The 11,341-nt window shown below is 41.6% G+C and overlaps 1 protein-coding gene across 1 annotated transcript; it reads right to left on the bottom strand.

Moving 5' to 3' along the window:
* Positions 1-3,722: 3,722 nt before the first annotated feature.
* Positions 3,723-6,190, bottom strand: LOC139688178 (uncharacterized). Its single transcript, XM_071585605.1, has one exon. It carries the CDS (start codon positions 6,188-6,190, stop codon positions 4,670-4,672), a length of 1,521 nt encoding a protein of 506 aa, XP_071441706.1. The 3' UTR covers positions 3,723-4,669.
* Positions 6,191-11,341: the final 5,151 nt, after the last annotated feature.

An 11,341-nucleotide genomic window follows, 5' to 3' on the forward strand; every position in this document is an offset into this window, starting at 1 on the left:
TAAATTGAAATTTCAACTGAGATTTCTTAACTATGTTAGATTTTTATTATATTGCTTTGTTTTAGAAAAGGAATGGTAAAAACCAACGCTCAGATTATCACATGCAGAAGGATAATATTGTCATTACGATTCTCGTGGGAGATTTGAACAATCGATTTCATGAAACGGTTAAAACGATTTGAATCGCTTCAACTTCAAAAGAGTGAAAGTTTCCGTGCGCCCTTGTAACTCCAAATACTTAGCTCCCAATAATTGCTCGCTAGTTTTCCAAAGTACTGGGAAATCTAGATGACAACAATGTCAACATCAAAAGCACTATTTTTTACTTCAATATTTAGTAACTCTCATATTTTAATTAAAATAATCTAGTAAAATGGTCCAACTCAACGATTTAAAATGACTCCACAGCAGTTCCTTAAACCTTCTGTCATGAAAAACATAAAAAAAATTATTTGTCAAATATTATTTACTCCTTGGAAAAACACGATTCTGTAATTAAAAATGCTTGTAAGACTCCCTTATCCGACTTAAAGTAGTTATAGGCAATAGATATATTGCTGCTATGTGGATTACGATAAATATATCTTCCCCCTTTCCATTAGATTAGGTATTCACGCACTTTCCTGAGCACATTGGTCTTCCGAAAATACAGTGACTCAGTTTTCCTAAATTAACCTTTATGCCACCGGATTGAGGTGGAAGCATTACGAAAGCAGTCAGAATAATAATATTTTTACATACTTTATTTCAACAATGTCCTCGGAGCTAAGGTGGTAGGTATATCCCCTTTGTAAAACATCTTTCATCCCCAGGAAAAACCATATCACGAAGCAAGATACAAGGTGCCCTCCCAAGAGCTTTCCGTGTTCGGTAAACGAAAGCGAAAGTTTCGGTCCAAAAAGTCCCTACTCGTATCAGGGTGTATACTTAGAAGAACTGACGTGACGATGCAAGCACGCATTCGGCAAGCAAGTACTCCGGCGTGAGAATGGGTGATTTGGGGTGGGGTGGGGGAGTTTCAGAAACACGCACTGGAGGCGTAAATAAGGCGTAAGCGAGATGGAGTCCGTGGGGGAGGGGGCAGAAGGAAAGAGTGAGAGAGAGAGTAATGAAGGACCTTTGGGTGTTTCATTTTTTCATTCCCTCCCCCAACCACCGCGACCGTCCTTCCCCGTCGACCCCTCACTCACCCCTCCCGTTCTTACCCCATCGCCTCCCCCCTCCCGCACCTAGTAGTTGCAGGGGCCGGACTAAAGCTGACTCGTGAAAGTCACTCCCGTATTCGAAGCTGCCTGCCCGCCCGTTGTATACGTCGGGTCCGCACGTACGTGTGTCTTTCTACCTCACGCGCGCCGCTCGCGAGTTCTTTAGCAAACACGCCTCCATCGCGCCCGCTTTTGACGTGTGCGGTCTTTTCTCTCTCTTTGCCTCTCTATTTCTTCTCTCTTTTCCTCTCCCTCTTTTTTCCCGAGGGTCCCCTTCGTGAGAGGTGGAGATGATGGGGAGGGGGGGACGAGAGGACGGTCGCGATGGCGGCGGAATAAACTGTAGAAAGTAGGCATTCGACATATAGCCTCCGAGCAAGACTTTTGCCCGTTTGCTGCCAGCCTGCCTAGTCTCGTTTTTTTTTCTCCTCCCCCTTCCCCCCTCTGTCCACCTCCTCCCACTCTACTTCTTTCCCATCCCCCCACTCCCCTTCCTTCCTTGAATTTTCCCCTTGCGGAGACCGACATGATGGCCGAATAAAACTGTTTCACCGTTCACCGACCGCGACTGGACAAGCAATAAAACTGTAGTCCTAGAACGAGAATTTCTTACTGTCGGTGGCAATTGAAAAATATGCTGTATTCTCCCGTTACGCCATCTATCTCATTCTTCCATCGCCCTGTCATGAGAATGGTAGCGAACTGATTTTTATCGGGGAGCTTAGATTATTGGTATTTTAGCTAGTTTGGGTCTCTCCTCGATATTAATGAACGGTCGGGGAAGGAGTTGGCTCGGAAGAAACTACGTTTCGTGATCGGCAGTTGGAAATGCTTAAAAGCCTGGTAGTCGGCCCTCATATCCTTCGGAATAAGCTAGAATTACGCCAGTGAACGGCTGTATCAAAAATTTATGTTTGTTGGAAACGTTCTTCGGGATAGCTTCGTGGAAAAAAATGTGTCACAAAACAAAGAAATGCTCTTTAATAGTTGGCTCTGTCACCGAATGGCAACATCACGTCCCCTGGCCACGAGTAAAAATCGAGTTTTAATTGCGAAACGCTGGCGGACCCGAGTAGATGTTTTGCAACGACAACTCGTTTTTAGCTTCGTACAATATGGAGCTGCAGTTAAGACTCGAATATTATCCCAGCCTTTTCGATAGTTGTCAAGAAAAATTTATTTGAAAAGAAGCAGCATATTTTTTCCAAGTTTCAGCGATATATTTTCAATTCTCCTTAGCTGAATAAATAGCAAATGCCGTCTGATCGAATGTGGCAGTACCTCTGGCGTAAGCTGCTTTAGGCGATAAACAGTAATGCTCCTTTTCTGTAAGGAATTCTTTGGCTGATAATAAGTAATAATAATAGACATATTGAGCCAATATCCCATGATGGATAATTTAGTCTCCTTTATTCCTCAATCTTTAACTTAAATATTAAAATGTTATGTTAAATGATTCGAAAAAATCATTAAAATCGTTACCAGTAATAGCTGATCTTGATTATATGTTCTTAAAGAGGTAAAAATAGTAGCCACTCATTGCGTTAGAAATAATCGTGTAAAATATTGAACTTAATAATTTGTAATATAATTAACATAATCATAACTAAAATGAATGCCCTTTTGATCATTAAGGCGTTGCGAAAGAATACGTCGATTAAATCACCGGATATTCGCTTCTACTTACTATGATCAGTCAAAATTCAGTTCACCCACTTCCTAATTAGTTCTATGAAATATAGTCAAATCAATTAAACAATGCAGCTACTGAATGAATAAATTTGTATTAAAACATATAAAAATAAAAATATCTATAATGATTGATTAAGTTCCGTTCCTAGAAATGTAATGTTAGTATGTTATCACTATTAATATATGGTGAAATCCCTGAGAACTGTAAGGATATTTGTATCTTACTTCAATATGTATTTATCCAGAAAAAAACTGTTAAGGGATTCAATCTCGGCATTCAGGGAATATCTGTGCAACGATGCGTTATCGTCGATCATGTGAAACTACGGCTGAATGGCTGCACATAATGACTCGATTATGCATATATGTACTTGTACTTTTAGGTATCCAATCACGCAAAATAAAAAGGCCATAAGAGTGCAAAAGCAAAAAAAGAGAGCAGTAATAGCATGCATGAGGATTCAAGCGCCAAAGTTAAACGCTAAGCTCTATTATGGGTGATATACTGAAAATGTACCGTTATGCCCGTTATTTGACCACCTATTGACCTACTTCTAATATATGCATTTTTGCCAATCAACTTTGCCAAAACCCATCGTCAACAACACATAATTATAGAAATAATACATTTTTCTCTCGTTTGCGTTTGCAGTCACCTCAAAATAAAGTTAGTCGCGAAGATCTCCGGGAAGTCTTCTTTCAGAAATGCGGGATTTATCTTATAGGGTGTAATAAAAAATAAAGTATGCATTTTATGGGGAAAAGTATTTTATTTAGACATTTTCTTTTTGACTTATGCATTCCAAGCACTTTTTCTATTTTCAATACTTTTTCATACCAACAGTTTATTTGCTCAGAATATGAGAGAGAGTGATGTTCATCTTTGAGTAGACGAACATTGTTCTTGAAATAAAAAACTTCTTACTGTTCTTGAAATAAAAAACTTCTTAACAAAACAGGCAGTAGAGAAATAAAATAAGACCACTTTTCACAACTCACCGAGGTATCTGCGGATGCCGAGTAGTTATTTTGCTCTGTATAGCTGGAAAGGGATAACTAACGTCTTCTTACGCTCAGAGCTGTTCAAAACAGTCACACACAAAGTCCGACAATTTTTCTCAAACTTTGAGATGCCTTCTTGCACATTGTACAAAATATAATAATTATTATAATAAGCTTCTGATATGTTTTCGCGAAATTAACCTGCGGCTCTTTCGCTCACTGCCACAGCATTGAACCCTGGTATACCTAGGTCCAAAAACATTTAAAATAAAATATGTAACAATTATAATATAATTAAAATAAAATATATATACGTAAAATACATGCACTCGAAGCAAATAAAACCGGACGGAGTCATTGTCGGCAGCAATGGCATTACTTCATTACATTAAAACAAAAAAACGTTCACTTGAACTCCGCGACTGTTCTTCCTGCTTTATATGATTGGGTCCTTAGAACTATTTCGTTCATCTCTTGTAAATCGAATGCCGATTTAATTATTTTTTTACGGGGACGGTTCTTGGCGGGCACAAGCAATCTTACGACTGAAAACGCGTTTCCATTCCCATAAGACAGTCACTTTTTAGCTTAATGAAGAGACCTGAAAAGGCCAATCTCCCACACGCTCCCGAGCACCGTCCATTCGCCCAAAGACCCGCGGAAGCTGCGAGTGGACCGTTAGGAAGGGAAGAGTCACCGGGGGATGCCGCCTGCGAGCAACGGGGTGGAAGCGAGGGGGGAAGACGACCTCTTGAACCTCCCCACCCGCATCAAGGGGTCGACTGCTCACTGAGGTCCGAGTGGAACTGAAGCGACTCCCCGTCCGACTCCAGGAGGATGTCCAGACCGTCACCGATGATGTCGTCGAAGGAGTCCACGTTTAAGGGGTCGTCGTGGGTCCCGACCGCGCCGCCCCTTCCGCCACCGCCAAACGTCGAGCCGTCGTCCGACAGGAGGTCACTGCACGTCGTCGTGTAATCCCCCAGCTCGTCACTGCCGCAGCCAGAGGAGGCCTCGCCGAAGGTCGAGCCGGTGAGTTGGTGGGAAGAGAACCCACCGAGGTGGGAGCCGAGAGGGAGGGGCGGCATGGGGGGGAGCAGCGAAGGGAGCTGGATGAGCGGAGGCAGCGGCGCCTGCATCCCCTGAGGCTGGACCTCTTGCCGGTAGGGGTGATGGTGGTGGTGCTGTTGGTGAAGGTACGGGGAGGACGAGCTGGCGGAGGAGAGCGAGGAGGCTATGGAGGAGGTGGAGGAGGGTGACAGCAGGCCCGTATCGTCCTCCCTGGGCTTTTCCCTGAGGATTTGCGCCAACGCCTCAATGTAGTTCATCGCCAGTCGGAGAGTCGTGATTTTGGTGAGCTTTTCGCTCGCCTTGTTCTGACTTCCGTACGAGGGGGAACCGGAGGAACTAGAGCAGGAGGACGACGAGGATGAGGAAGAGCAGGACATGGGCGTAGGGTACGTGGGCACCGCTTTCCGGAGCGTCTCGAAAGCCTGATTGATTTCCCTCATCCTGCTCCTCTCTCGGGCGTTGGCAGTCTTCCGGCGGTACTTGCTGAGGGGTGGTGGTTTTTGCTTGGGTTTGGGTTCCCGTCGTCCCCCTCCCGAGCCGCCCCCACTCCGGCCGCCGCTTCCAGCCGCACTCCCCGTCGTCCCTTCCCGTCCGCCGTCCTCGTTCGACGCTGCCGCCGCCGCCCCGGAGCGGACGGCCCGATCGGCGGCAGACCGCCCGCCCCGGCGACGCATCTCGGTCTCTATGCGGTTCTGTATGGACCGGGGGCGGAGGGAATATTTCTCGCTGGCGCTCCGGGTTCGCCTACCCTCCTCCACAGGGGGCTGAGCCTCGGCCGCCGGGGGTTTTTCGCTGCCGAAGGGCTTCTTTCCATCCTCCTCCTTGACGTCGGCGGGGGTGCTGGCAGGCTCGCGGGCCGTCGCTGCCACGGGGTCCCTCATGCCACCGTCCTGCACCGTGCTGAGCACGACAGTCACCTCACTATCGTTGCCGTTATTGTTGGGGTCTATCCCGTGGGAGATGAGGGAGTCGCCCGTCGCGCCGTCGTTATCGCCACCGAGGAGGAATTGAACCATCGCGGCCTCCCCGCCGTGAAGGTGCTGAAGCGAGTGCGACCCGAACTGATGGCTAACCCCATTGCCCACGCCCGCGTAAATTCGGTTGGTTCCGGCGACGGCGGTCATCTTCGGCACTGCCACAGAGACGGCCGCTTTGCTAAATACATCACCCACGCCCCTTACGCCCACGACCGTGCTCACCTTCTGAAGCATTGAGTTCATTCCTCGCGACCCTCACCTTGATTTATTCTTCGAATTCGCATTGGTTCAATTTTAAAATACAATTATCCCTAATTAAATTTCGTATCACTTAAATTAAACTTCCCTGACTGAACGGAACATAAAATGTTTTTTCTTTAAGCCAACGAATACGTACGTGACCAACGGAATACCTGTCCGTTTTATGGCAAGCGTAGAGGAACTGAAAGGGGGTACAAAAATGGTTTGGTCCACATTCGTTGTGTATAATTCTTCTAAATCAAAAGTGCAACGCGGTACGGAAACACCCGACACTTCCTCATAGAATCAGCACTCTCGTCGCATTTAAGTCTCTTCTCAAAATTTTACTCACTTCGAAAAAAATCACTTTTATCCGGAAAGAACACTTTTTTCATCACCGCAGAACGTACGTATCCGAGGTAATCTGTCGGTCTTCTGCGAAACGTTCGAGGAATTTCGCGCGGAAATGTTTGGGCGAAAGAATTATTAGTCACAACTTCCTCAATATAGTCAAAAAAGTCAAGTTATCACATTTCTGAAGTAGACAGATTAGTGGAAAAACTTCAGCCTCGGATGAAAATCAGCATCACCTTGCGTCCACCGATTGGGTCACTAAGTATCGGCGAGGGTGCCTGAGGTTTATTTGGCCTATCGTGTTCCAACGACTGACCAACGGTGAAGCTTACGGCGGAGGGCTTAGACAGACACGATTGTCGTGGATTCCTCTGCTCCGATTGATCCTCTCGGCACGCCCGTCCGCTCAAGACTGGTCCGCCTCGGCAGGCACTCTTCCTCACCTACGCTCACCTCCGCCTCCTCATGGAGCAGGCGTTGAAGTCTCCCGCCTCGCGGACCCCCAACGCCATGGACCCGGAGTGGTTGAGCCACGAAACTACTACATGTTTGTTAAGGCTATGTGGACGTCCTTCCAGTCCGAAGACTTTCGTCTCTTCATCTCGGCCCTTTTTTTTCACTCACTCCCTTACGTACAAAGCAAGCTTTTTGCACTCTCTTGAGTTTCTCCCGGGATTCAATGTGTTAACAATATTTCAAGCGATGCTGTTGGTTTTTTTTTGTGCCACGAGAGTGCTTTTTAAGGATAATAAGATTCTCTGTTATAAACATATTTTTTTTACTTCGCGAGTTAAAAATGAAGCACTTTCATTTGGTGAAGTATGTCTCCTGCGCTGTTTTTCCTGATGGAAACTCATTAAATTAATGCAGGGAATTATATCTTTAAATACTGTCACTCTATGAACCACATTTTTATCAGTAATATGAAAAGGCAATTCATTCATATTAAGTAATTATTATTAATTATAATACCTTTATAAGTATTAGGTAAATACCTATTTACCTAAACCTTATAAAGTATTAGGTAAATAAGTATTTACCTAATACTTTAGAAATAGGTATTAGGTAGGTATATTTATTAGGTATTAAATACTAATAATAACTTACGGAAAAGCTGTTAATTGGAGTTTTAGTGGATGAAAATATTTTTTAATATTTATATTTTAAATAACGCAGGTATTCATTCAAACAATTCTTATCAGAATTTCGTTTTTACCGTTTCCATAGCTTATGTGTTTTAAATGCCACATCTTTTTTTATGAGAAAGACAATAACTTGAAAATCATAATTTTTACCCGCTAATTTCGTAGATCCTGTGTTATTCTAATACCACATAAATATTATTCAAGTTATATCCATCAATGCATAATATCCATTTTTTTCACTACAATAATTTTATCTCCCTTTGAATGTTTTCAAATAAAATGCACCATAATAGCTACCATATTCCTCAACTCTAAAAGGGCATTTATGTAAATGAATAGTAACGATTAATTAAATCGTAAAAGAGCAAAGGTTTGCTAGAATATGGACACTGTGTAAAATTTTAAACCCAAATCTTTATTCGCCGCGTACAAACAGCCGAGATCCAGTCCTACCACCTATTGCCCCATCTATGGGCTTTCAAGGACAAGTAAACTGCCTCAAAGGAGTGATCTTCCTGCCACCTGCCAGAGAAAGTTAAAACTAAGGTGGCAACTACACCCGGCGCGATTTTTAAACGAGATTATTTTGGGTACATTCAGTGTTATCGGTTAATTCTTCATACGAATGGGGGTAAATTTATTTTTTGCAACATAAATTTAACTCTGTGTTTTTTCTCACGTGAAATGAGTTAATATCGGTAAATATTCATATGAATATTATTTAGTTAAGTACAATTTCATTTTCAAAGAAGCCAAGTGGACGTAATGTACCGAGGTATTTGGTACTATCAGCCAGATGAATCACCTATACAAAGCTTGTAAATTATAAATGGGATGAGGTATATTATTTATAATTAGCTCCTTTTTCATGTTGCATTCGATGAACATAAACCATTGCGGAATGTCCGATTAAGGGCGTTTATGGAGTATAAAATTTGATTTTTAATGTCGTAAGAGTAAAAACAACCGACGGTTGAGTATCAGAACTACATTTCAAATATACGGAATTTATTATATGATAACACAGTGCCCATATTTGAGCCGGGCTTCAAAGGGCTCAAGCTGTGGGTTGTCCTGTAAGGCTTTTCAAGGAGACTATCGATTTATTTTCTCAGTATTTATTGCTGATGAATAACATTATAGCAAACAGCTGTTCTTTACACACATCCGATTTTATGGAATAATAATCAAATACAATAGAAAATATTAAGATTAACGGGAGACATGTATGATAAGAAATTACTCATAAAAATTCCTTTCTTTACTAAAAGATTGGTGCTCAGTGAAAGCTCACCATGCACCATCGAGAAAATTGTTAGAGTAAAAGATGGACGAGCATTTTAAACCTTTCCGTATACTGAATTACTACCGTTTTACTGTATTTGAACACCCAGTATCTTATGAAGATATGAAGAATACTTTTGCGAGTTGATACAATTTAAAAAAATTTAATAACTTAAAAACAAACACAGATATGAGTAATACATTTCTTTGTTTAAAAATCTTCAAACCCAGGAATATCGCCTCCCAAGTACCCAAGGGACGTTTCGCGCAATTATTTTACAGATTTACAGCAGCAAACTCATGTCACCCGCAGTGGTTTATTTTGGTTACATATGTTTTCGTTTTTCCACTGGTAACACCACAGAAAGAGGTCAGAGCTGTGAAAATAAGCAAGACCATGACCAAGGTTCCCAAGAATGCAGAAATTAGAAGTCTATTTTTTAAATACGCTGGTTATGGATGCACTCCCTTTAATCAAGCCTCAAATCTTTTGCATGGTGTTGTCATCAGGTATTTTAATTAGCTCTTTGGAGGTTTCGAATAACGCAGTTAGCTTTCCACGGACAAATTTTTCAATGAAGGATTGCTTTCTTAGGTACTAGAATATTAGGCCATATTAATCTTTGGCGCATCTCATTAATTAAAGAGTAAAATACTAAAAATACTAAAAATAGTAAAAAGAGGGCCTTAGCAGTATCTCCGGACACTATACTGAAGAATTAATACGAAAGGATATTAATTATTAAATTGCCCAAAGCATATATAATTGGTACACTAAAGAGAATTAAAAAATCGAATCGGAAGCTATAACTTAAATAGTACTAATAATGCAGAAAAGTAACCTTGACCCATAGTATAAAATTCGAAAAATCAAACACTAGATTATTTAATTTCCACTGAACCCTCTAAAGGATAAGTTTTCAAACGTTGCCTTAACTGGCGGAAGAGGTCGTCAAAATGACCCTCTGTATCTGAAAAGTGCCATTAAGCCTCATAAAATGATCGTTACACATTACGAACATTTTTGAAAGGGACCGTTGATAATCACGTATCTGGAAATTCTCTCTCATAGAAATAGTACTTTTGTGGGACTCGCGAACCCTCCGAATCTGAATTATAAAAGAGATATCAAGCACAGCATTGGTAGAGCTGAAAGATTTTCCATACAAATTTTAAAGAAGATTGCACAAAACATGTGTAGAAACTGCGATCAAAAAGTATTATAGTAAATTATATTTGCAGAAATTTGTTATTAATTTGTTGTTCTTGACTTTCTAAGAATTTTCTTTGAAGAAAAATATGAAAACAGTATGCGCTTCTTCTGATTTTAAAGTTGCATCTATTCAGCATCTGAAAATTATGTAAATGTATTCCAGGAAGAAGAACAAAAATAAGTGAAGGTACACCGCAAGTATCATAATTAAAAATGTTAACCACTGTCATAAATTAAAATATTCCAGATATTGGAAAAAGTGTATTTTTCCTAAACCTCCCTCTATTGCATGGATGGAATATTCCAAAGAGATGGGGTACTTGGAAGGAAATGAAGTGAATAAATGAGAGAAAATTGGGTAATAGCATAACATACGAACGAGAAAAATGAGGGGGATGTGCATTTATTTGGTAGATTCAAGATTTAAAAAAACTTCATGCTACTTTCACGGGCAATAATCGGCACATCAATCACAAATCAACATATACATGGTTTGTACAAAAAGTATCGGGAAAAGTTGCTGGAAAAATAGATTTATTCCAGATATTGTTACAATACCTAAATATTCTTCAAAGTACATCCCTTGAGCGTCGACACACCTTTGCCAGTGGCTTTTCCCCGACTCGAAGGCTCCCTAGTAGGCGGATTCAGGAAGGTTTTTAAGGGTGCGTGTGCAAGCTTGTTTGACGGCACCTCGGGTCCCACGGTAGTGTCCTTTGAGGGAGGATTATACTTTTGGGAATAGGAAATAGTCCGCTGGTGTCAAGTAGGGGCTATATGAGGTTGGGGAATCGTCGTGATGTCGTTGTAGAAGGTCTTTGCAAGCAAACACTCTACTCTGCTCTTGGTCGTTTGAGAAGACCTTCGCGACAAGTTAAGCGCAGATCTTTCACATCGCCAAATTTTCATTAATAGTGGTGTGCACTGTCATATTATTAATACCGATACGATCTGCGATCATGCGCACACTTAACCGATGGACAGAATTCAAAACTTGACGCACACGCCAGGAAAAAATTGTTACCGATACTTTGATACATAACTTGTACGAGTATAATTCAAGGCAGAAAATAAATCCAAATTCAAACCTAATATCTGTCAATTTCAATTAACTATTTACAGAATCGATGATTACAGGTGGTGCCCTGAATAATATAT

The sequence above is a fragment of the Hetaerina americana genome, unplaced genomic scaffold (genome assembly GCF_022747635.1).
Source record: "Hetaerina americana unplaced genomic scaffold, ioHetAmer1.1.p SCAF_2, whole genome shotgun sequence".
NCBI lineage: Eukaryota > Metazoa > Arthropoda > Insecta > Odonata > Calopterygidae > Hetaerina > Hetaerina americana.

Bases quoted from the DNA above. Each gene is read 5' to 3' on its own strand.
- LOC139688178 (XM_071585605.1), bottom strand. From the start codon at position 6,190: ATGAACTCAATGCTTCAGAAGGTGAGCACGGTCGTGGGCGTAAGGGGC.